We start from the raw sequence: 27735 nt of genomic DNA on the forward strand, positions 1-27735 counted from the left end.
TGAGGAAAAGGTGTCACAAATTTCTAAGTCCCTAGTAGGACTTTTTTCGAGCTTTAGCGAGCGCCGACGTGCGGCAATTCCGGAGAAAGAGAGTGGTGTGTTACAAAAGAGCACACGTTGCTCTATCATCTCTGAAAATCTCATGTTTCTGTCATAAGGCATTTTCGAGAAAAATGATGGACAATGAGACCCCCTGAAAATCACTAAATCGCTGAAATCTCAAAACCGGAAGTGACGTCATCAAAACAAAAAATTATGTATCAGGTTTTTTTGATGTTCTATCAGTCCTGAAAGTTTCATGAAAATCGAACGAGCCGTTTCCGAGAAATCGTGTGCAAAAAATCGGTAAGAAAAAAAAACAATAATAATAATAACTAGAGCCGAGCTCGTTGCAAAGCAACGAGTAGGTCTTCCGTCCTGTTTGACCGGAAGTAACTTTTACTTTTAAAAAAAAGAGTAATGAAGTCCCAAAATGGTTTAATCCTCCAAATATATGTTAATTATTGCAAAATTAAGCCATTTTCGGCAACTTCCGGTTTGACCGGAAGTGACAACGACGGACGGAAAATTAAAATTTAAGCTTTCAGTGACATATGATATCCCAAAACCTGTCAAAAACAGCAAAAATATGCAATTTTTGACTACTTCCGGTTTGACCGGAAGTGACGTCGCTGGACGTATTTTGACGACGCCATTAGATAAACCTTGGTATTTTAAACTTCTTTGCTTTTTTGACATATTAAAAATTCTCAATACTTTTTGAGATATAAAGGAAAAACATTCGACCCCTTTTGGCCCTTTATTATAGGGGCCAGCCCCTTATCATTGATATTTTTTGAAAGATCGTGACATTCTCTACAACTTTTGTTCTATATGTCTTTACAAAATATTAACGTGTAAAAAGATATTGCAAAAAATGTGTGAAAAATCTCTAAATTCCCGATATGTCTTTTTTCGAGCCATAGCGAGCGCCGACATGCTGCACTTCCGGAGAATAAGAAAGGTGTGTGTCACATCAGCACATGTTGCTCTATCACCGCTGAAAATATTACGTTTCTATCTAAAAGCACTTTGGAGAAAAATGCTGGACAATGTGACCCTCTGAAAATCACTAAATAGCGGAAATCTCGAAACCGGAAGTGACGTCATAAAAATAAAAAATTTCATGAAAATCGATCGAGCCGTTTCCGAGAAATCGCGTGCACAAAATCTGTAAGAACAAAAAAATAATAAAAATAACTGAACAAAGCTCGTTGCAAAGCAACGAGTAGGTCTTCCGTCTGATTTTGACCGGAAGTGCCGGAAGTGACATCAAAAATAAAAAGCAATGAGCTAAGTCATCTCCAGTGACTTTATAATTTCAATTTTGCATCAAAAACCTTCAAAATAAGCTATTTTTGGCTACTTCTGGTTTGACTGGAAGTGACGCCGACGGACGAAAAATTGATTTTTTAGCTTCCAGTAACATATGATATCCAAAAACTTGTCAAGAACAGCAAAAATATGCAATTTTTGACTACTTCCGGTTTGACCGGAAGTGACATCGCCGGACGTATTTTGACGACGCCATTAGATAAAGTTTGATATTTCAAACAACTTTGCTTCTTTGACGTATTACAAATTCTCAATACTTTTTGAGATATAAAGGTAAAACTTTCGGCCCCTTTTGGCCCTTTATTGTAGGGGCCAGCCCCTAATCGTTGATATCTTTCGAAAGGTCGTGACATTCTTCATAACTTTTGTTCTATATGTTTTAACAAAATATTAACGTGTAAAAAGATATTGCAAAAAATGTGTGAAAAATTTCTAAATTCCCGAAAGGTCTTTTTTCGAGCCATATGGAGCGCCGACGTGCTGCACTTCCGGAGAATAGGAAAGGTGCGCAGCACAGTTAAGGTAATAAAAAGGAGGCGGAGCCTTATTTGTACGGGAAACCTGACTATGACATCATACACAATATACGTCATACAACATTTCTTTAAAATACCACAAAATGAGTTTATCTGCTAATTTAACCAGTAAGAAATCATCAAACTACATAAAAACTTACTACAGCGTGTTGTTTTGTCCTTAGTTAAATCCCACATAACAAGTTATAAACAAGGCACTGATCGCAATATACTTGTCAATATGACGTCATTTCTCACAACGTGACGTAGTTTGTATGTAGTAAGAGACAGATCAAGTAATATTTTCTAAACAAAATATGCATTCTCTTATTAAATAAAATATTATTTACAGATATTCTATGGGACAATAACTTGAATTTAATGTCTTCTTCGCTATTTTATTAATATATTTTCTGTACATTACGTATTTAATTGACACTGCCGTATATTTGTATGCAAGTACACCGGAGGGTAATGTGGGGGGTCTTAATAAATCGATCTAGTGCAAGGGCATACACTCTATGGATCAAAGTAAGCTTTTACATTTCAACTATAGAACTAATAAGGTATCTGAAAAGTGCTGCGATCCTGATGAAATCTTAAAAACAATTTAATTATATCAGTTTTTCATGCCGCTGACTAGCAATAAATATAGCATTTGGTCATACAAGTATAATTTTAACAATGAAATTGCAGAATTTAGACAGGATCGCAGCACTTTTTAAAAACTACGATACATGTTGAAAATATCTATATGCTAAACTTGGAAATTTAACTTGGTTATGCCCTTGCACTAGTGATATTTATATGTAACATCAATACTTCAAGTCAATGTGCTAAAATCGCGTGACTGTCGCATCACGTGACTAGTCTAAATATAAAATATAATTGTCCTCGATATGTAGTTATTAATCATAATTCCAATTATCCGATATAAATCATGTACTAAAAATAATCGCCATCCCGATTACGAATACATTTTTAAATACAAAATTTAGCCTATATTTCCATTGCGCACCTTAACTGTACTGCATGTGTGTCACATCAGCACATGTTGCTCTATCACCGCTGAAAATCTTACGTTTCTATCTAAAAGCACTTTGGAGAAAAATGCTGGACAATGTGACCCTCTGAAAATCACTAAATTGCAAAAATCTCAAAACCGGAAGTGACGTCATCAAAACAAAAAATTATATATCAGGTTAGATTGATGTTCCATCAGTCCTGAAAGTTTCATGAAAATCGATCGAGCCGTTTCCGAGAAATCGCGTGCACAAAATCGGTAAGAAAAAAAAATAATAATAAAAATAATAAAAATAGTGGAAAAGAAACCTAAGAATAACAAGAAGGTCTTCCGCTGAAGACGGAAGACCTTAACTAGATACGATCTCGTTGCGAGCAACGAGTGGGTCTTCCTTCCGATTCTTGATAAGAAGAGATAAGATTTTGATTGAGAATTTCATTCTAAAATAATGAAAAAGATTGTGAAGAAAAAAATTTTGCCTCCACAGACATTGAACATTTCAAAATACTGAAAAACTTGATTTTTGGCCCCTCACAGCCCCTAATATTAAGGATCAGCCCTTTTTTTCTTCCTATCATCTTAAAGCTCTCAGGATTTTGAACATTTTTTGTTCAACAACTATTCAGAGATTCTCTTTCGTTTTCGAGTTATTTGCAAAAGAAATATTTAGGGGCCAACCCTTCAACTCCTTAAAGGGAACGTATAGCGAAAAACTAAAGGTTGCATATTGTTCAGAACATTATTTTGAACATTTTTTGTTCAATATTACTTATCAAAATATTTCCCACTTTTGAGATATAAAGCGTCAAAGATCTAGCATTCTGGCCCCTTATGGCCCCTTATTATGCACCATACGACATTCAAATCATAATATATAGTTGAAGATTGTTGAGATAAACATTTTTGCTTCAGTAATGTATAACAAAATATTCTCTGCTAAAGAGTTATCGGAAAAATACTTTTGGCCCCTCTCAGCCCTAAATTTGAGTGCCAAACCCCTTTTTCCTGATCTTATCTTAAAGTTCTCAGGATTTTGAACACTTTCTATTCAACAACTATTCAAAGATTCTCTTTCGTTTTCGAGTTATTTGTAAATGAAATATTTAGGGGCCAACCCTTCAACTCCTTAAAGGGGACGTATAGCGAAAAATTAAAGGTAGCATATTGTTCAAAACATTATTTTGAACATCTTTTGTTCAATATTACTTATTAAAATATTTCCCACTTTTGAGATATAAAGCGTCAAAGATTTAGCATTCTGGCCCCTTCTGGCCCCTAATTATGCACCATACGACATTCAAATCATAATATATAGTTGTAGATTATTGAGATAAACACTTTTGCTTCAGTAATATCTAACAAAATATTGACTGCTAAAGAGTTATCGATGAAAGACTTTTGGCCCCTCTCGGCCCCTAATTTAAGTACCCAGCCCCTTTTTCTTGATCTCATCTTAAAGCCCTTAGGATTTTGAACAATTTTTGTTCAACAACTATTCAGAGATTCTCTTTCGTTTTCGAGTTATTTGCAAAAGAAATATTTAGGGGCCAACCCTTCAACTCCTTAAAGGGGACGTATAGCGTGAAATTAAAGGTTGCATATTGTTCAGAACATTATTTTGAACATCTTTTGTTCAATATTACTTATCAAAATATTTCCCACTTTTGAGATATTAAGCGGCAAAGATTTAGCATTTTGGCCCTTATGGCCCCTAATTTTGTAACATACGACATTAAAATTATAATATGCAGTTGTAGATTGTTGAGATTAACATTTTTGCTTCTGTAATGCCTAACAAAATATTGACTGTTTAAGAGTTATCAAAAAAAGACTTTTGGCCCCTTTTGGTCCTTAATGTGATGAGTCAGCACTTTTTTCTTGATATCATATTAAAGCTCTTGTCATTTTGCACAAATTCTGTTCAGTATTTTTTAACAGAATAATGATACTTTAAAAGATATGATGCAAAATGTCTCAAAAAATCAGTCATGATTCGTGTCCTAAATTTTGACCCCTACCGAGCTTCCATACTAGGCACTTCCGGAAAATTTCCTGACCATGTTGCAATATGGCAACATGTCTTCTATCATCCCTGGAAAAAATCAGCTTTCTAGCTTGAGTCGTTATTGAGTTCCATCACAGACATGGAGGTCATCAAAATTTCGATCAAAGGGCGATAACTTCCGACCGAAAGTGAATTTCGAAAAAAAGAAAAAAAAACGTATAAGGTCTAGATAAAGATACATCTTCTCCGAAATTTTCAAGAAAATCGGTCAAGCCATCTCCGAGAAATATTCTCCACAAAAATTGTAAAGAAAAAAAAGAATAATAACTAGATACGATCTCGTTGCGAGCAACGAGTGGGTCTTCCGTCCGATTCTTGATAAGATAAGATAAGATTTTGATTGAGAATTTCATTCTAAAATAATGATAAAGATTGTGAAGGAGAACAATTTTGCCTCCATAATTTGTAAACAGACATTGAACATTAAGACTTAAAAATTCGACTTTTGGCCCCTCATGCACACTAATATTAGGGATCAGCCCTTTTTTCTTCATATCATCTTAAAAAATCTCACGACATTTCTGAAACACCAAAACACTTTCTAAAATCATATAACAATCAATACCAACAAATTCAACTCAAACATACAAAAAAATCAATCTAAAACACACTAAACACAGACACCGAATATTACACATTTACTAGATTCAAATTCTCCTGCACCGGAAGTGACGTCATCATTACCATGACAATAACTGACCAATCAGAACAGTGAATTACTACGCGGCACTATTTCCAACATATATATAACCTCTATACAACACTTCTCATGCCACTTTCACGGCACATCTCAACACACACTTAAGTCCCATTTTCATATATATACATATTAAGGAGACATTCTACGGAACTTCAAATACTAAACAAAACATTTCATATAACACACTAATATTACTTAACATAACTCAATTCCATCAAATACGAAAAGAATATTCTCGAATTCCATCAAACATTTTTGCTTCAGTATTGTATAACAAAATATTTACTGATAGTTATCGATTAAAGACTTTTGGCCCCTCTCGAACCCTAATTTGAGTACCCAGCCTTTTTTTCTTGATCTCATCTTAAAGCTCTCAAGATTTTGAACACTTTTTGTTCAACAACTATTCAGAGATTCTCTTTCGTTTTCGAGTTATTTGCAAAAGAAATATTTAGGGGCCAACCCTTCAACTCCTTCATGGGGACGTTTAGCAAAAAATGAATGGTTGCATATTGTTAAGAACATTATTTTGAACATCTTTTTGTTCAATATTACTTATCAAAATATTTCCCACTTTTGAAATATAAAGCGTCAAAGATTTAGCATTCTGGCCCCTTTTGGCCCCTAATTATCTACCATACGACATAAAAATCATAATATAAAGTTGTAGATGGTTGAGATAAACATCTTCGCTTCAGTAATGTACTACAAATTATTTACTCATAAAGAGTTATCCATTGAAGATTTTTGGCCCCTCTTGGCCCCTAATTTGAGCGCCCAGCCCCTTTTTCTTGATCTCATCTTAAAGCTCTTAGGATTTTGAACACTTTTTCTTCAACAATTATTCAGAGATTCTTTTTCGTTTTCGAGTTATTTGCAAAAGAAATATTTAGGGGCCAACCCTTCAACTCCTTAATGGGGACGTTTAGCGAAAAAATGAAAGGTGCATATTGTTTAGGACATTATTTTGAAGATCTTTTGTTCAATATTACTTATCAAAATATTTCTCACTTTCGAGATATAAAGCGTCAAAGATTTACCATTCTGGCCCCTTGTGGCCCCTGAATATGTATCATACGACATAAAAATTATAATATATCGTTGTAGATTGCTGAGATAAACATTTTTGCTTCAGTAATATATAACAAAATATCGATTGTTAAGGAGTTATCGATTGAATACTTTTAGCCCCTATCTGTCCCTTATGTGATGAGTCAGCATTTTTTTCTTGGTATCATATGAAAGATCTTGTTGTTCTGCACAAACGATATTCAGTATGTCCTCACAAAATATTTATACTTTAAAAGATATGATGCGAAATGTCTCTAAAAATCACTCATGATTCGTGTCCTAAATTTTGACCCCTACCGAGCTTCCATACTAGGATCTTCCAGAAAATATCCTGACCCAGGTGCAACATGGGAACATGTCCTCTATCATCACTAAAAATTTCAGCTTTGTAGCTTGAGCCGTTTTTGAGTAAGGTGACAGACAAGGATGTCCTCAAAATTTCGATTAAAGGGCGATAACTTCCAACCGGAAGTAAATTTCGAAAACGTGATTTGCCGGAATTAACTTCATATAACAACGCATCATGCCTGAAAATTTGGATAAAATCGAACGAGCCATCTCTGAGAAATCGCCTGCACAAATTTTGTAAGAAGAAAAAAAGAATAATAACGAGATATAAAGCATCAAAGATTTAGCATTCTGGCCCCTTGTGGCCCCTAATTATGTACCATGCGACATGAAAATCATAATGTATAGTCGTAGATGGTTGTGATAAACATCTTTGCTTCAGTAATGTATTACAAAATATTAACTGATAAAGAGTTATCAATTGAAGACTTTTGGCCCCTCTTGGCCCCTTATTCGAGTGCCCAGCCCCATTTTCGAGATCTTATCTTAAAGATCTTAAGATTTTGAACATTTTGTGTTCAACAATTGTTCAGAAATTCTTTTTCGTTTTTGAGATATTAGAAAAAGAAATATTTAGGGGCCAACCCTTCAATTCCTTAATGGGGACGTTTAGCAAAAAATGAAAGGTTGCATACTGTTCAGAACATTATTTTGAACATCTTTTGTTCAATATTGCTTATCAAAATATTTCTCCCTTTCGAGATATAAAGCATCAAAGATTTAACATTCTGGCCCCTTGTGGCCCCTAATTATGTACCATACGACATAAAAACCATAATGTATAGTTGTAGATGGTTGAGATGAACATCTTTGCTTCAGTAATGTATTACAAAATACTAACTGATAAAGAGTTATCAATTGAAGAATTTTGGCCCCTCTTGGCCCCTTATTCGAGTGCCCAGCCCCATTTTCGAGATCTTATCTTAAAGATCTTAAGATTTTGAACATTTTGTGTTCAACAATTGTTCAGAAACTCTTTTTCGTTTTTGAGATATTAGAAAAAGAAATATTTAGGGGCCAACCCTTCAATTCCTTAATGGGGACGTTTAGCAAAAAATGAAAGGTTGCATACTGTTCAGAACATTATTTTGAACAACTTTTGTTCAATATTGCTTATCAAAATATTTCTCCCTTTCGAGATATAAAGCATCAAAGATTTAACATTCTGGCCCCTTGTGGCCCCTAATCATGTACCATACGACATAAAAACCATAATATATAGTTGTAGACAGTTGAGATAAACATCTTTGCTTCAGTAATGTATAACAAAATATTGACTTTAAAAGAGTTATTGAATAAAAACTGTTGGCCCCTTTCAGCCCTTAATTTGATGAGTCAGCACATTTTTCTTGATATCATATTAAAGATCTTGATATTTTGCACAAATGTTGTTCAGTATGTTTTAACAAAATATTTATATTTTAAAAGATATGATACAAATTGTCTCAAAAAATCACTCATAAAACGTGTCCTAAATTTTGACCCCTACCGAGCTTCCATACTAGGATCTTCCGGAAAATATCCTGACCCAGGTGCAACATGGCAACATGTCCTCTATCATCCCTGAAAATTTCAGCTTTCTAGCTTGAGCCGTTTATGAGTTCCATCACAGACAAGGAGGTCCTCCAAATTTTGATCAAAGGGCGATAACTCCCGACCGGAAGTGTATTTCCAAAAAATAATTTGCCGGAATTAACTTCAGATGACAACGCATCGTCTGTGAAAATTTGAAGCAAATCGAACGAGACATTTTCGAGAAATCTTCTGCACAAATTTTGTAAGAAGAAAAAAGAATAAAAACTAGAGCCGAGCTCGTTGCAAAGCAACGAGTAGGTCTTCCGTCCTGTTTGACCGGAAGTAGCTTTCATTTTTAACAAAAATGAGAAATAACGACTAAAAATGGTTTGAATCCTCTAAAGCTATGCTAATTAATGCAAAAATATGCAATTTTTCGCTACTTCCAGTTTAACCGGAAGTGATGACGACGGACGGAAAATTAATTTTTATGCTCCCAGAGACATATGTTACCCAAAAACTTGACAAGAACGGCAAAAATACGTGTTTTTGGCTACATCCGGTTTGACCGGAAGTGACGACGCCGGACGTATTTTGACGACACAAATAGATTAAGCTTGACATTTTAAACAACTTTGCTTCCTTGACGTATTACAAATTCTCAATACTTTTTGAGATATCAATTAAAAACTTTTGGCCCCTCTAGATCCCTTATTTAAGGGGTCAGCCCTTTTTTCGAGATATCAATTGAAAGATCTTAGAATTCTTCACAACTTTTGTTCTATATGTCTTAACAAAATAATTACAAGTAAAATGATATAATAGAAATAGTGTTAGAAATTTTGAAACGCTCAATATGACTTTTTTCAGTCCATACCGAGCGTTAACGAGCAGTACTTCCGGTGAAAGTTAACAACACAATGCAAATCTACATATGTTGCTCTATCTTCTTGAAAAGGTTTCATCTTCCTGTGATGAGTGGTTTTTAAGAAGAGCGACGGACAAACTGACCCTTAAAAATCACAAAACTGCGAAAATCTCAAAACCGGAAGTGATGTCATCAAAATAAAAAAAAAAGGGTATCGAGATTCTTTAATGTTCTATCAGACCTGAAAGTTTCATAAAAATCTAACGAGCCGTTTTTGAGAAATCGCGTGCACAAAATCGGTAAGAAAAAAAATAATAAGAAAAACAGTGGAAAAGAAACAAACGAATAACAAGAAGGTCTTCCGCTGAAGACGGAAGACCTTAATAATAATAACTAGAGCAAAGCTCGTTGCAAAGCAACGAGTAGGTCTTCCGTCCTTTTTGACCGGAAGTAGCTTTCATTTTTAACAAAAATGAGAAATAACGACCAACAAGAGGCCCAGGGGCCACATCGCTCACCTGAGCACATCAGGCTTGAATTTACTCCACCCCCCCCCCCTCCAGGCGTTCATCATTTGAACAAACTAGAATCTACACTACCTGAGGATGATTCCACATAAATATCACTTATCATAGCTTTGAAGTACTTGAAAAGAAGATTTTAAAAGGTTTCCCTATATATCCCTATGCACTACCTGAGGATGATTCCACATGAGTTTCATCTTTCCTGGCCCAGTGGTACTGGAGAAGAAGATTTTTAAAGATTTTTCCTATGTATTCCTATGTAAAACTTGGGTCGGCCATTTTGGCCCCACCCTTGCCCCGGGGGTCATGATTTGAACAAACTTGAATCTACACTACCTGAGGATGCTTCCACATGAGTTTCATCTTTCCTGGCCCAGTGGTACTGGAGAAGAAGATTTTTAAAGATTTTTCCTATATATTCCTATGTAAAACTTGGGTCGGCCATTTTGGCCCCACCCTAGCCCCGGGGGTCATGATTTGAACAAACTTGAATCTACACTACCTGAGGATGATTCCACATGAGTTTCATCTTTCCTGGCCCAGTGGTTCTTGAGAAGAAGATTTTTTTTAAAAATGCCATTAATTTTTAACGAATTCATGATTATCTCCGCTTGGAAAAGGGCGTGGCCCCTCATTTGCACAAGCTTGAATCCCCTTCACTCAAGGATACTTTGTGCCAAGTGTGGTTGAAATAGGCCCAGTGGTTCTTGAGAAGAAGATGAAAATGTGAAAAGTTTAAAACGACGACGACAACGACGACGACAACGACGACGACAACGACGACAGACGACGGACAAATTTTGATCAGAAAAGCTCACTTGAGCCTTCGGCTCAGGTGAGCTAAAAATGCTTTGAATCCTCTAAGGTTTTGTTAATTAATGCAAAAATAAGCAATTTTTTACTACTTCCGGTTTAACCGGAAGTGACGACGACGGACGGAAAATTAATTTTTATGCTCCAAGAGACATATGTTACCCAAAAACTTGTCAATAAGGCAAAATACGCGTTTTTCGATTACTTCCGGTTTGGCCGGAAGTGACGACGCCGGACGTATTTTGACGACTCCAATTGATTAAGCTTGACATTTTGAACAACTTTGCTTCTTTGACGTATTACAAATTCCCAATACGTTTTGAGATATAAAGAAAAAACTTCCGGCCCCTCTGGGCCCTTAATTTTAGGGGCCAGCCCTTTTTGCAAGATACGAGTTGGAAGATCTTGGAATTCTACACTTCTTTTGTTCTATATGTTTTAACAAAATATTTCCAAGTAAAAAGATATCGTAGAAAAGGTGTTAAAAATTTTGAAATTCGCGATACGACTATTTTCGGGCCATAGCGAGCGCCGACGTGCGGCACTTCCGATAAAAATGAAGTACATTTTGCACATCTACAGACTTAGGACTATCATTCCTGAAATTTTCACGTTTCTATCTATAGCCGTTTTTTAGAACGTTCGCGGACAACCTGACCCTTCAAAAATCATAAAATCGACAATATTTTCGGACCGGAAGTGACGTCATCAAAACGGGAAAAAATGAATCAAGTTCAAGTAATCTTACATGAGTCCTGAAAGTTTCATTAAAATTCATTGAGCCGTTTTCGAGAAATCGCGTGCACAAAATAGGTAAGAAAAAAAAGAATAATAATAGGTAAGACGGAAGACCTTAATAAAGGTAAAAAAAAGAAACCTAAGAATAATAGAAGGGTCTTCCGCTGAAGACGGAAGACCCTAATAATAATAATAACTAGATACGATCTCGTTGCGAGCAACGAGTGGGTCTTCTTTCCGAATCTTGATGAGATGAGATAAGATTTTGATTGAGACTTTCATTCTAAAATAATGATTTTCCATAATCTGTAAAAAGACACTGAACATAAAGACATTTGGCCCCTCACAGCCCTTAATGTTAGGGATCAGTCCTTTTTCCTCATGTCATCTTCAAGGTCTAAGGATTTTGATCACTTTTTGTTCTTTTCGTTTTCAAGTTATTTGCATCAGAAATATTTAGGGGCCAACCCTTTAACTCCTTAATGGGGACGTTTAGCGAAAAATGAAAGGTGTCATATTGTTTCGAACATTATTTTAAACATCTTTTGTTCAATATTACTTATCAAAATATTTCTCTCTTTCGAGATATAAAGCGTCAAAGATTTAGCATTCTGGCCCCTTGTGGCCCCTAATTATGTAAAGATGCAAAGATGTTTATCTCAACCATTTACAACTATATATAGTTGTAAATGGTTAAGATAAACATCTTTGCTTCAGTAATGTATTACAAAATATTAACTGATAAAGAGTTATCGATTAATTATTTTTAGCCCCTCTTGGCCCCTAATTTGAGTGTCCAGCCCCTTTTTCTTGATTTCATCTTAAAGTTCTTATGATTTCGTCCACTTTTTGTTCAACAACTATTCAGAGATTCTTTTTTGTTTTCGAGTTATATGCAAAAGAAACATTTAGGGGCCAACCCTTCAACTTCCTAACGGGGACGTTTAACGAAAATTGAAGGGTGTCATATTGTTCCGAACATTATTTTGAACATCTTTTGTTCAATATTACTCATCAAAATATTTCTCTCTTTCGAGATATAAAGCGTCAAAGATTTAGCATTCTGGCCCCTTGTGGCCCCTAATTATGTACCATACGACATAAAAATCATAATATATAGTTGTAAATGGTTGAGATAAACATCTTTGCTTCAGTAATGTATTACAAAATATTAACTGATAAAGAGTTATGGATTGAAGACTTTTGGCCCCTCTTGGCCCCTAATTTGAGTGTCCAGCCCCTTTTTCTTGATTTCGTCTTAAAGCTCCTATGATATCGTCCACTTTTTGTTCAACAACTATTCAGAGATTCTTTTTTGTTTTTGAGTTATTTGCAAAAGAAACATTTAGGGGCCAACCCTTCAACTTCCTAACGGGGACGTTTAGCGAAAATTGAAGGGTGTCATATTGTTCCAAACATTATTTTGAACATCTTTTGTTCAATATTACTCATCAAAATATTTCTCTCTTTCGAGATATAAAGCATCAAAGATTTAGCATTCTGGCCCCTTGTGGCCCCTAATTATGTACCATACGACATAAAAATCATAATATATAGTTGTAAATGGTTGAGATAAACATCTTTGCTTCACAATTGTATAACAAAATATTTACTGCAAAAATGTAATTGGATAAAGAATTTTGGCCCCATTCAGTCCTTAATGTGATGAATCAGCACTTTTTTCTTGAAATCATATGAAAGATCTTGTAGTTCTGCACAAATATTGTTCAGTATGTCTTAACAAAATAATTATACTTTAAAAGATACAATGCAAAATGTCTCAAAAAATCAGTCATGATACGTGTACTAATTTTTTACCCCTACCGAGCTTCCATACTAGGCACTTCCGGAAAATATCCTGACCAAGGTGCAATATGGCAACATGTCCTCTATCATCCCTGAAATTTCAGCTTTCTAGCTTGAGCCGTTTTTGAGTTCCATCACAGACATGGAGGTCATCTAAATTTTGATAAAAGGGCGATAACTTCCGACCGGAAGTGATTTTTTCAAAATCGAAGCGCCGGTACAAACTTCAGATAGGAACACATAAACTCTGAAAATTTGAACGAAATCGATCGAGCCATCTCCGAGAAATCTTCTGCACAAAATCGGTAAGGAAAAAATAGAAAAAAAAAAAATAATAACAATAATAATAAAAGTGAAAAAGAAACCGAAGAATCATAGAAGGGTCTTCCGCTGAAGACGGAAGACCCTAACTAGATATGATCTCGCTGCGAGCAACGAGTGGGTCTTCCGTCCGATTCTTGATAAGATGAAATAAGATTTTGATTGAGATTTTCATTCTAAAATAATGATTTTCCATAATCTGTAAAAAGACATTGAACATTATAGACTTTTGAAAATTCGACTTTTAGCCCCTCACGGCCCCGCACATTAGGGATCAGCCCTTTTTTCTTTATATCATCTTAAATCTCTCAGGATTTCGATGACTTTTTCTTCAACAACTATTCAGAGATTCTTTTTCGTTTTCGAGTTATTTGAAAAAGAAACATTTCGGGGCCAACCCCTCAACTCGTTAATGGGGATGTTTAGCGAAAAATAAAAGGTTGCATATTGTTCAGAACATGATTTTTAATATCTTTTGTTCAATATTACTTATCAAAATATTTCCCACTTTTGTGATATAAAGCATCAAAGATTTAGTATTCTGGCCCCTTGTGGCCCCTAATTATGTACCATACGACATGGAAATCATAATATATAGTTGTAAATGGTTGAGATAAACATCTTTGCTTCAGTGAATGTATTACAAAATATTAACTGACTAAAGAGTTATCGATTGAAGATTTTGGTCCCTCTTGGCCCCTTATTTGAGCGTGAAGCCCCATTTTCTTGCTTTCACATTAAGCTATTTAATTTTTGAACACTTTTTGTTCAACAACTATTCAGAGATTCTTTTTCGTTTCCGAGTTATTTGCAAAAGAAACATTTAGGGGCCAACCCTTTAACTCCTTAATGGGGACGCTAAGCGAAAAATGAAAGGTTGCGTATTGTTCAAAATATTATTTTAAACATCTTTTGTTCAATATTACTTATCAAAATATTTCCCACTTTTGAGATATAAAAGCGTCAAAGATTATGTATTTTGACACCTTTTGGCCCTTAATTATGTGCAATACGACATGAAAATCATAATATATATTTGTAAATTGTTGAGATAAACATCTTGGCTTCAATAATGTATTACAAAATATTAACAACTAAAGAGTTATCGATTGAAGACTTTTGGTCCCTCTTGGCCCCTTATTTGAGCGTGAAGGCCCTTTTTCTTGATTTCACATTAAAGCTCTTTAAATTTTGAATACTTTTTGTTCAACAACTATTCAGAGATTCTTTTTCGGTTTTTAGTTATTTGAAAAAGAAACATTTAGGGGCCAACCCTTTAACTCCTTATTGGGGACGTTTTGCGAAAAATGAAAGGTTGCATATTGTTCAAAACGTCATTTTTAACATCTTTTGTTCAATATTACGTTTCAAAATATTTCCCACTTTTGAGATATAAAGCGTCAAAGATTATGTATTTTGGCCCCTTTTGGCCCTTAATTATGTACCATACGACATGAAAATTATAATATATATTTGTGAATTGTTGAGATAAACATCTTTGCTTCAGTAATGTATTACAAAATATTAACAACTAAACAGTTATCGATTGAAGACTTTTGGTCCCTCTTGGCCCCTTATTTGAGCGTGATGGCCCTTTTTCTTGATTTCACATTAAAGCTCTTTAAATTTTGAATACTTTTTGTTCAACAACTATTCAGAGATTCTTTTTCGGTTTTTAGTTATTTGCAAAAGAAACATTTAGGGGCCAACCCCTCAACTCCTTAATGGGGACCTTTAGCAAAAAATGAAAGGTTGCATATTGTTCAGAACATGACTTTTAACATCTTTTGTTCAATATTACTCATCAAAATATTTCCCACTTTTGAGATATAATGCGTCAATGATTTAGCATTTTGGCCCGTTTTGGTCCCTAATTATGTACCATACGACATGAAAATCATAATATTTAATTGTAGATGGTTGAGATAAACATCTTTGCTTCAGTAGTGCATTACAAAATATTAACAACTAAAGAGTTATCGATTGAAGACTTTTGGCCCCTCTTGGCCCCATTATTTGAGCGTGAAGCCCCTTTTTCTTGATTTCATCTTAAAGCTTTTAAGATTTTGAAAACTTTTTGTTCAACAACTATTCAGAGATTCATTTTCGTTTTCGAGTTATTTGTAAAAGAAACATTTAGGGGCCAACCTCTCAACTCCTTAATGGGGACGTTTAGCGAAAAATGAAAGGTTGCATATTGTTCAGAACATGATTTTGAACATCTTTTGTTCAATATTACTTATCAAAATATTTCTCTGTTTCGAGATATAAAGTGTCAAAGATTGAGCATTCTGGCCCCTTGTGGCCCCTAATTATGTACCATACGACATATAATTATAATATATAGTTGTAAATCGTTGAGATAAACATTTTTGCTTTAGTAATGTATTAAAATTTATTGACAGTTAAAGAGCTAGAAATTGAAGACTTTTGACCCCTCTTGGCCCCTAATTTGAATGTTAAGCCCCTTTTTCTTGATTTCATCTTAAAGGTCTTTAGATTTTGAACACTTTTTGTTCAACAACTATTCAGAGATTCTTTTTTGTTTACGAGTTATATGCAAAAGAAATATTTAGGGGCCAACCCTTCAACTCCTTAATGGGGACGTTTAGCAAAAAATGAAAGGTTGCAGATTGTTCAAAACAATACTTTGAGCATCTTTTGTTTAATATTACTTGTCAAAATATTTCTTACTTTCGAGATAAAAAGCCTCAAAGATTTAGCATTCTGGCCCCTTGTGGCCCCTATTTATGTTTCATACGACATTAAAATTATGATATAGTTGTAGATTGTAGAGATAAACAACTTTGCTTCAGTAATGTATAACAAAATATTGACAGTTACTGAGTTATCGATTAAAGACTTTTGGCCCCTTTTGGCACCTAATGTGATGAGTCAGCACTTTTTTCTTGATATCATATAAAAGATCCTGTCATTTTGCACAAATATTGCTCAGTATGTCTTAACAAAATAATTATACTTTAAAAGATATGATGCAAAATGTCTCAAAAATTCACTAGTGATTCGTGTCCTAAATTTTGACCCCTACCGAGCTTCCATACTAGGCACTTCCGGAAAATATCCTGACCATGTTGCAATATTGCAACATGTCCTCTATCATCCCTGAAAATTTCAGCTTTCTAGCTTGAGCCGTTTTTGAGTTCCATCACAGACAAGGAGGTCATCAAAATTTCGATCAAAGAGCGATAACTTACGACCGGAAGTGAATTTCAAAAAAATGATAAAAATGGATCAGGTTCGGATGAAGACAAATCTTTCCTGAAAATTTCAAGTCAATCGATCGAGCCATCTCCGAGAAATCTTCTGCACAAAAATTGTAGTAAGAAAAAGGAAGAATAATAAAAGTGAAAAAGAAACAATAGAATAATAGAAGGGTCTTCCGTTGGAGACGAAAGACCCTAATAAAAGTGAAAAAGAAACAATAGAATAATAGAAGGGTCTTCCGTTGGAGACGGAAGACCCTAAAAATAGTGGAAAAGAAACCTAAGAATAACAAGAAGGTCTTGTATTGTCAATTAACAATAGTAATTTCCATTCCTATGTCGACATGATATATCCTAATGAGTTTCAGATAAAAGATACCACAAAGAGTCTGACGCTTCTGTTTCAAACTTGGATATTCTACTTGAAAAAGATTCTTTTGTAATCTAAAAAACAACCTATATGATAAACGTGATGAATTAAATTTTTCTTCACCTTTTTATACCTTCATCACCTGCATACTGAGTATATCTCAGTTGTTTCGTTACGCAAGAACATGCTCTACGTATGAACAATTTCTAAAACGAGGTAAATTATTGACAAGCAAGTTGATGAAACAGGAATATCAGCAGTCTCGTTTAAAATCATTATTTCGTAAATACTATGGTCGATACGATGACCTTGTCAGCAAATACAATTTATCATTTAGTCAAATGCTGACTGATGTTTTTCATACCTATTGTTAGTCCATTGTTGATATACTGAATTGACGACGCATTTACGCATTATGCCATGAAAGGGATTAAAGACCTCTGCCATTTGTTTGTTAGCGTGGTGAATTGGCAATGTCTATGAAGGATACCACTGAGGTTCTTAAGGATGGTTCTTAAGGACTGCCGGGATTGAATGTGGTTACCAGAGGGACCCTGTAGCTATTGTCTTTCTCCTTCTAGGGTAATAAGTTTGCCTGTCATGTCATTTCATCAATAGCAGTTTGTGTGGTGCGGGTATTGTAGCCTCTCTTGTATAAGTGGAACTTAAGAATACCGCTTTGTTCCTGATATAAGGCAGGGGATGTGCTTGAAGTATTAAGCTACGTTCAAGTCTGCCCATGAAAACTTTTGCTTAAAAAATTTTCGTATTTTCGTACCCGTAACAGTGCCATTAAGCTGCAGGAAATGTTCTCCATTGAAAATGTTGTTATAATTGAGAACACCCTAACAAAAAAATACTATAGTTAACTATAGTTAACTATAGTAAACTATAGTTAACTATAGTTAACTATAGTTTACTATAGTTAACTATACTTAACTTTAGTAAATCAAAGTGTCAAAGTTTTCGTCAAAGTTTTTCAAAGTGTCAAAGTTTTCGTCAAAGTATTTCAAAGTGTCAAAGTTTTCACTAAAGTTTTTTCAGATTGTCAAAGTTTTCGTCAAAGTTTTTCAAAGTGTCAAAATTTTCGCCAGAGGTTTTTAAAAGTGTCAAAGTTTTCGATAAAATTTTTCAAAGTGTTAAAGTTTTTGCCAAAGTTTTTCAAAGGGTCAAAGTTTTCGTTAAATTTTTCAAAGTGTCAAAGTTTTCGTCAAAGTTTTTCAAAGTGTCAAAGTTTTCACTAAATGGTTTTCAAAGTATTAAAGTTTTCGCCAAAGTTTTTCAAAGTGTCAAAGTTTTCGATAAAGTTTTTCAAAGTTTTCGATAAAGTTTTTCAAAGTGTTAAATTATCCAAGTTTTCGATAAAGTTTTAAAAGTGTCAAAGTTTTTGATAAAGTTTTTAAAAGTGTCAAAGTTTTTAATAAAGTATTTGATAAAGTAATTCAACGTTTCAAAGTTTTCGATTAAGTTTTTGAAAGTTATAAAGTTTTCGCCAAAGTTTTTCAAACTGTCAAAGTTTTCGATAAAGTTTTTTTAAGTATCAAAGTTTTCAAAAAACTTTTTCAAAGTGTCAAAGTTTTCGCCAAAGTTATCACTATAGTTAATCAAAGTTTTCAAAGTGTCAAAGTTATAACTATTGTTAACTATAGTTAACTATAGTATTTTTTGTTAGGGCATGCTCAAGGAGCTTGACAAGGGACTCTGTAGAAAGAATTTGTATGGATCTACTTTCCCAGACTTTTCTACAGGATTCGATATCCTCATCGTGTAGAATATTGGTGTATAAAGATGTGACGTCCATAGTCACGAGAAGGGTATGATCTGGAAGGCCAGTAGAGAGCGTATTTTTAATGTAGCCCGTGGTGTCCTTGAAATAGGATGGCAAATTCTCTAAGTGTAGAAGGAAATGTAAATCAATGTATTCAGAAATTTTCCCCGTGTGGTGTCCAATTGCAACTACTGTAGGGCGACCTGGCATGCCTTCTTTTGGTATCTTAGGAAGTAGATAAAATTGGCCTGGTCTACGGTCAGTAGGATTTAGTTTCTCAAAGACGATGATACCGATCTCGTTTTTCTCAAACATTTGGTCAACAGTTTTTGTGATAGCGGAGGAGAATTCCTTAATAGGGTCAGAGTTTAGTTTCTCATACAAACGTTCGTCCAAGAGTTGTCCATGAGCCTCCGCCATGTATATCTCTTTATCCAGTACTACAACTATACAACTCTTGTGTGCTTTCTTTATCACAATGTCATCCCCATTCTTTAATAATTGTAAGGCGGATCTCTCTTCCTTACTCAAAATGTCGGGAGCTTTGTCCGGCATTGAATGGAGCTTCTCTATGTCTGACTCAAAGGCGTCAATATACGACTCAAGGGCGCAGCATTTGCCCAGTGCAGTCACTTTAGGGCCTAAAGAGATTTTGTTCCTCTAGATTGTGTAAATCTGCCTGGGAAAAGCCATATGAATCAACTTCAGAGTCTTTTCCAGAGAAGTGCTCCTTCAAACAAAGTCTCCGAAAGAATGCTCGATGTCATCTCTGATTTGTTTTTCGCCGACCTCATGTGGCTTTGGGCAGAAATTTAGCCCCTTGGAAAGAAGTGAAGTCTCTGATTCGGAGAGAGGAGAACTAGATTTATTTAGCACTGGGCAGACGCAGGAGTTTGTGAGGGTCCGTTCCTAGAGATTGTCTTTATGCGCTTGAAGCGTCTCGAGCGAGGTTTCCGTGATTTGTTTTCTCTGACCTCTGACCGGTTGTTTCTAGTCGGTGGAACCCTGTCTCGGAGAAATTACTTTCTTAGAGTCTTGTCAAGTTTATTTGTTAAGGCCATATTACATGTGTCAATAATTTTATGTGCTTCATCAAGATCGGTCTGGTACATGATATCATTAAGGGATGAATCTAAGGAAGTGATCTTACTCTCAGATTGTCCTAACTTGTTGATATCCTAATAAAGACAGAGTGACATCAATTGTTTAGAGCATCTCTTGGTAAAAACTTCCAAGCGTTCTTGAAAGCGTTTGGAGATTGTCCCTATGTTACATGTAGGCGTAATATTTATCTGGAAACCTTTTGGTATAATGTCACACTCTAGAAAATGTAAAACGATATCGGGCAGCGAGAAATTCAAATACTGAGTATATTTTTAGTCCTCCAAACATGTAAAATGTAAATGTAAGGAATGTTTTTAAGATTTGTGTGAATTATTGGTGTGTGAATCACACAAACTTGTACGTAGGCATATTTTTCATGAATTAAGCGCTAGCGCGCTTCATAAATATACCTAAGTGACAAGTCTGTGTGATTCACACACCAATAACTCACACAAAACTTAAAAACATTCCTTAAATGAGGTCACTGCATCGACTAAAAACTAGTGAAATGATGTTGATTTTTGATATACTTGTTTCGTCATCATATTTGGGAATAGCTTCCCCATTTCAGAAATCGTTCATACGTAGAGCATGCCTTTGCGTATGGAATCAAATGAGAGACATAAACCGCAAATGCAGGTGATAAAAGTATATTGTTGCAGAATAAAGTCAAGTTGACGATTGAAAAGCTGAAACCATCATGTTTATCATAAATCTTTGTTGTTAAGTTATAATTAGCTTTTTCCTAGTAAAATATCCAACTATTAAAAAACGTGACATTCACTGTGGCTACTTTAATTTCAAGCGCGTTGGAATATATCTAGTCAAAATGGGAAATAACAAATACATTGTGGATATGTTTGTACCGGTACCTTAATGACGAATCGAAGACCAGGAAAAGATTATTTTTTCTTCTTCTCATGTAAAAGTTTTTGAATAAATCTTTTTTACAGGAATACAGAAATAGGTTTGCTACATGTAATGATGGGATGCAATTTGTATCACAGGCACTTGATACAATTTTAATAAAAAATCGAGTATATAGTATAATAGGGGAGAAGGGGTTTGACGAGCCGCCATCAATTCCTCCATTTTCACCTTCGATTAGCCTCTGAGTTCAATCGGGTCAGCCAAATTTGATTCCATAATCAACTAGTAATATTATCCAATCATATTTCACCGTTTAAACTTACGGCAATCAGTGTGGATTTCATTCAGTATGGTTGACCTGATTAAATTAAGGTAATGCACGAAAATTGCATGGAAAAATGGTGTAGGGTTAATGATCGCGACCTAATATTCGGAAGTTCGATTATTTTTTCTCAGTTCTAATAAAGTAAGGTAAATGATCAATATGACAAAAAGGAAAACCATCTGCCTTTCACCTGGCAAAACTTTTTCACAGATTTTTAAAAATAAAAATCAGACTTTTTAGAGTTTGAAGAGAGGACCAAAGAATTTATGGTTGCTCGTAAGATCCCTTCTCCCTGTGCTTTGTATCTATGGAATTCTTACAATTGGGAAAACATGAATAACTTTGAGATAACGAAGAGTATTCAAGGTCAAACGTCCATTCAAGCATTTCAAAACAGGAGCAGAGCAAACATTGACCTCTAAAACATCAGGAGGTGGATCAGGTACCATGGAAGAGTGAGCATCACTTGTCGACCGGTCAAACTCACCGTGTGCTCCTTTTCACAATTGGTAAATAACGTCAAAAATTCTGTGTGTAAATAATGGCCTTCATACCTACGTGCATGGATTTCACTTAAATTGAATATTTAATCACAATAATCTGGTAAATCAATGATTACATTTCTTTATTTTCTTTGATTGATACTGGTTCCCATATTTTTTATACAGAAAATTAAACTTGAATTGATTATTTTCCACCAGAATTAACTTTAAATTATAGATCTTATCATAATAGAGCATGGCTAATTTCATACTATCGGGATACTCTAAAGGCATTTTTCTTAAGTATTTGGAGCTTTAAAAAAAATCTTTGTTAATTTTAGCATTATTTTAAGTCATGATTATTTTACTGACAAGTCAATTTACTTATCATTAGTTTCTCTAGCTCTTTTTATTTGAGGGTTGCATGGAATACTCTTTATGTAAGCGTGGTGCTTGTAACACGTGTAGCTTTCTCAATTAAAAAAATCTTATACCGGGGTATCTAACGGAAGCCCGTTGAGGCCAGTTCAGAGAAAGAAATATTTTTAATTGCGTTTAAACGCAATAATTATTGCGCTTAAACGCCAAACATCGATTCTTATCGCAGGAAAAATCGCAAAAATCATGCGTTTAATTGCAAAAGATTGCGTTTAATCGTAATAGTTTTTTTTGCGTTTAATTGCAATAGTTTTTTTGCATTTAAACGCAATATTTTGTTTCATTTAAATGCAATGCTCTTTGCATTTTATTGCAATAATCCTTCCTATTAAGGATTCATTTTGCATTTAACCACAATGATTCAGTGCTGTAGTTTGAAATCAAACATCGTTTAGCCAAAGATTATTATGAATACTATGGTCCGATTCTTCAAAGAAGAACCAGAGTTTCTTTAAGCTATTAGAACCCAACTCTTTTTACGCAGCCATTAATCAATTCCTTAGGTATCACAGCAAATTGAATATGTTTCATTGGTATTAATAGCTATATATTCTTGTGTTCTCAAGTTTACTGTATGTGATCAAAGGAATGGTTATGAATATACATATACATAATATGTACATGTACATATACATAACATTTCATTAGTCGTTTCCATAAGCCCTTTATACAGGTACATGTTTTAAACTTTGTGACCGCATCGTGAAGTGATAGTTTTTCAATCATTATTTCGTTACCAGTCTTTTATTTCGAAAATCCATTAAAATAAAAATATTTTTAAAGTTTAAGGTGGAATAACCCTCTCATAAGAGAGATAACTTTTCTGACAAGAGAGATAAATTTCTTCAGACATTTTGTCATGAAATTCAGTGAATTGTCATGTCAGAGTTTACTAATTTTAATCATTAGAAGCATTTCATAGTCAACTCAATCAAACCACGTCTGATTTACAAATGTTGATATCTAGTTTCTATTGCTAGTATATTTATTAATTATTTATAATAGTTTACTTAAAACAATTATACTCAGTTCCTTTAAACAGTTTAAATTGAGAAATCTCTATCTCTTATAATACAATTCTTTTAATTGTACAGAAATTTCAGATGTAGTATTGTTTATAAAAAATTAATTATTAATTTGTTTCATTAAAAAATATTTTCAAGGGCGATAATGGAACGATAACTCTTGTTTATGGATGCGTGTTATTTTACATGCACAGAAAACGATTTGTTATTCTGATTTAAAAAGCAGCGCTTCAGTATGTTTTCTAATGTGGATTAGATAGGTATGATAGTAAATATTATTTTCATATATACCTCATATTTCTAATTTAATTGTGAGATAAAAAATAATTAATCTTTCTATGTTCCATATCAAATTTTCTTCACATCATGATTTGACATATTATTAATTTCTGAAAAAGTAAGCAACGCTTCATACTTCAAACAATTTTCCATTTGAATTTAATGCTATAGTTGTTGCTGAAAATCAATGTCTGGATTTAAAAAAAAAAGTCGTGAAATTTGGAGCAGAGGGATATTGCCCCTTAAAAGTAGAAAAATCAATATTGAAAATGCATGTTATTTTTGTTTGTAATTATAAGCAACTGACCACAGATTTAACATGAATATATATATCCATACATGCTAAAGCTCTGTTACTTTCTTATGTTGCCTTTGGTTTTACAGACCGACACTTCTTTCACCTCTTTAAATCCATACCAATGATTTAATCATTCAGAAAATGCTTGTTCAGAAAAATCTGATTCCATAAAGCTTAACAACACACAATTTTTCTCATAGGATACTGTGCAGAAAAGAAGTAAAGAAAAAATATCAGCGTGGATCCATTGCACTCTTCAAAGATCAATAGATATAATTGCTTTTTAATTCAAAGATTATTGCGATTAAATGTAAGAAAATGTTGCGTTTAATCACAATATTATTGCTATTAAATGCAAAAATTATTGCGTTTCATCTTAAAAGTATTGCGTTTAATCGCAATATTATTGCGTTTAAACGCGCACATTATTGCGTTTAAACGCAATTTTAACAATTTAACAATTTTAATTGTAATATTATAAGATATATGATATATAAGAGTTTAACATTTATTGATTACGTTGGGTGAGCTGTGGTCTCCCCTATGATTTTATTATTCCATGTAAGGTTATAGTATCTATTTAACACTGTACCTAACCTCTGATCTCCTTACTAATAGTAAGCGACTCAACGTAAACGACATCCAGTCTCTGCATTCGCAGATCTCTAACAAGCAGGGGGAGGAGGAAGATCTTGCCCTCTACCACCCCCTACCTCTTCATTTCGCTCGGAGTTTTCACCTATCCTTTAACATAATGGAATAATTATTTGCTTAAATAAATTTCTTAATGTCTCATTTGTCTTCCATATGAGGTCATGCCTCAGTAGGCGACCTCATCAGTTTAACACTATTTAGTAAACCTCTGATTTTATTTATCTTATAAAGAAGATGTACCCCTGTATTGCGAAGTTTAGGGCTACATTTAAAAAAAAATAAAAATTCACCAATTGTCATTTACTTATGGGATAAATATACTGAATTTGAAGACAAGCCAGTTGACTTACCCCCCAAATTCCAATTTATGTAACATTTAGAGAAATTGTGCACTTTCTATCCCTGTCAAAAAATTAGGGTCGCAAAGTTTTTTGGGGGGGTTTTTTTTGGGAGAGGATTTGAAAAATATACATAATTATTGAAAAATAATTCTACACATACTTTGATTTCAAGTCATTACCTAATGACAACTTTCAGTCACATCGTAATAATGTACAACATATGATTACCTTTGTCTCATTCATATACCTCTACTACAATTCGTGAGCTATGAAATCATTATTGATGTACAGTATAAGACTTCCGCTTGTTTCCATTAGAGGTCATTCTATATTGTACATCAGGAGGGGGACAAGAGGTCACCTTATATTGTACATTACTAGGGGGACCAGAAACCACTTTGTATTGTACATCACAAGGGGGACCAGAGGTCACCTTATATTGTACAACAATAGGGGGACCAGAGGCCACCCTATATTGTATATCAAAAGAAGAACCAAAGGTCACCTTATATTTTATTATATTATTTAGACTAGAGGTCACCTTTATATTGTACAACACAAAGGGGACCGGAGATCACCTCATACTGTGCAAGACCAGACGTCAGATTATAATGCACATTATCAGAGGAAGCAGAGGTCACCTTATACATCAATAGGGAGTCAAGTCACCCTATGTTGCAGATCATTAGGGGAATCGAATGTCACCTAATATTTTACAAAACAAGGGGGACAAGAGGTCACCTTATACCGTACATCATAAGGAGACCAGAGATTTTCTTAAATTGTACATAAATAGGGAGACGAGGCCTGGGGGCCATAAAAGTTAGACGAGCTCACTTTTGGTCTCAGTCTCACTTTTACCAAAGGAATATATAGTGGAAAAGTGAGACTGAGATCAAGAGTAAGATCGTCTCAGTTTTATGGCCCCAAGGCCAGTGGTCCCCATTGTTGTTCATTTTTAAGGAAACCAGACAAAACATATGACTGCAGAGATAAGGCATCAACAATTCTAGACTTGTTTTAACAGTAACTAAGAGACATCTCAAAAGAAACTAGTGCTAATTGTAACGGGGACCGTTACAGATGTTCCCCAAACGCTCCCCAACTCCCTTTTGGTGCCATATTCCATTTAGGCCCTATTAAATAAGACAACATCCGTGCATTTTTGCCTTTAACAACGTTTTCCCAGAGGGATACCAATTTTATTCAAATTTTAACATTGCAGGCGTGCGCATGTGAATACACGTGCGCAATGATCATATCATCTTGTCTACAATTTTCTTTACATTTAAAATTTACTATATATTAAAACATTTAGTCCAAAAGTATTAAAAATCACTCATTCAAGTGTATTTTTAATTTCACTCGTTCCAAATGCACGCACGTGCGTGCACGTGCATGATGACCATACCTTCTTGTAGGAGGCTCTTACATCTATCTATATTCTAAATCCCATCCTGTTTGGTTGAAAACCAAGGGAATTATAGCCATTTCAAGTTTCGGCCAATCAGATTGCAGCACACGTGCATGCGCGTGATTTCATGATTTTTTTTTTGTAAATCACATTGTAGGATATCCCAATGCATGTATATGTTTTAAATTTCAAAGCATTTCGTCAAAAAACAAACGAGATATAGCCATTTAAAGTTTCAGCCAATCAGGTTGCAGCACACGTGCATGCACGTGATTTGTTGATTTTTTTTGTATATCATATTGCAGGATATCCTAATGCAAGACTATGTTTTAAATTCCAAAGCATTTCGTCAAAAAACAAAGGAGACATAGCCATTTAAAGTTTCAGCCAATCAGATTGCAGCGCACGTGCATGCGCGTGATTTCATGAAATTTTTTCCATACTATATTGTAGGATGTCTTAATTCATGACAACGTTTAAAATTTCAAAGCATTTCGTCTAAAAACAAAAGAGAAATTGAGATTTTTGTTTCAGCCAATCAGAGCAAGGCGCACGTGCATGCGCGTGAGTTCATGCTAATTTGACAGTGTCATATTATTAACATTTTTAATATATCCTCATGTAACGAGTTTCAAAGCATTTCATCAAAAAATGTAAAAGTTATAGCTATATTAAGTATATCAGTCAATTCACTCATTTCACGCGCACGCACGTGCAGGCGTATGCGTGCAAAATGACCTTCGTTCCGCACACCTACACTACACACCTATTAACCCTAAAAAGGTTTTAGCTCAGTTGGGTGAACAGTTTCTGAGAACACTCGCGGACAAAAAAGTACCGGAGAACAAATAAGAAAAAAAATAATAATAATAATAATAATAAGAAACAGAGTAAAAACAATATGTTCCCAAACTCCGTTTGGGGAACATAAATATAGGCGGACCAGAAGTTACAGATTAAATGCATATTAACGGGATACTAGAGATTCTCTTATAAGAACACGACTAGAGGCCCATTGGTCCCATAGGTCATCTGAACACTATGTAGAAACTTTACAACAATTGAACGTGGTTCGCACTTTAAGCAAGAGGCCATGACATTCGCAATTTTGAAAAAAAGCACCATTGCTCATCATAACTATATACTTAGCATGCTTAGTTTGGCTACTCAATACATTTATTGAGCGTAGAGGAACCAAAAATGTGCATTTCAAACAATCAGTAATAATTAATAATAATTAGTAGTCCCCATTTACCACAAAAACCCTCATCCTGGGATCATACATTTCACAATTAAGGAAAGGCACCCTTGCTCATAAAAAATGGTTTTTACCAAAGAACAAATTTCAAAGCATTAATTAATTTAATAACAGTATTTAATTAGAGTCCCACTCATCAACGGTACCCACGAGTCAGGGGCTTTAAAATTTATAATTCTGGAAAAGGCTCCCTTGCTCATCAT

General features: G+C 34.4%; 1 protein-coding gene across 1 annotated transcript; it reads right to left on the reverse strand.

The window, feature by feature from the left end:
- Positions 1–17790: 17790 nt before the first annotated feature.
- On the reverse strand, positions 17791–19599 carry LOC134283340 (uncharacterized). Its single transcript, XM_062765832.1, has 2 exons — positions 19015–19599; positions 17791–17853 (listed from the first exon to the last, which is right to left on the reverse strand). Exons 1-2 carry the CDS (start codon positions 19597–19599, stop codon positions 17791–17793), a joined length of 648 nt encoding a protein of 215 aa, XP_062621816.1.
- Positions 19600–27735: the final 8136 nt, after the last annotated feature.

Source organism: Saccostrea cucullata, unplaced genomic scaffold (assembly GCF_032062105.1).
Source record: "Saccostrea cucullata isolate Sc308-1 unplaced genomic scaffold, CSIRO_AGI_Scuc_v1 ctg2514, whole genome shotgun sequence".
NCBI classification, from domain to species: domain Eukaryota; kingdom Metazoa; phylum Mollusca; class Bivalvia; order Ostreida; family Ostreidae; genus Saccostrea; species Saccostrea cuccullata.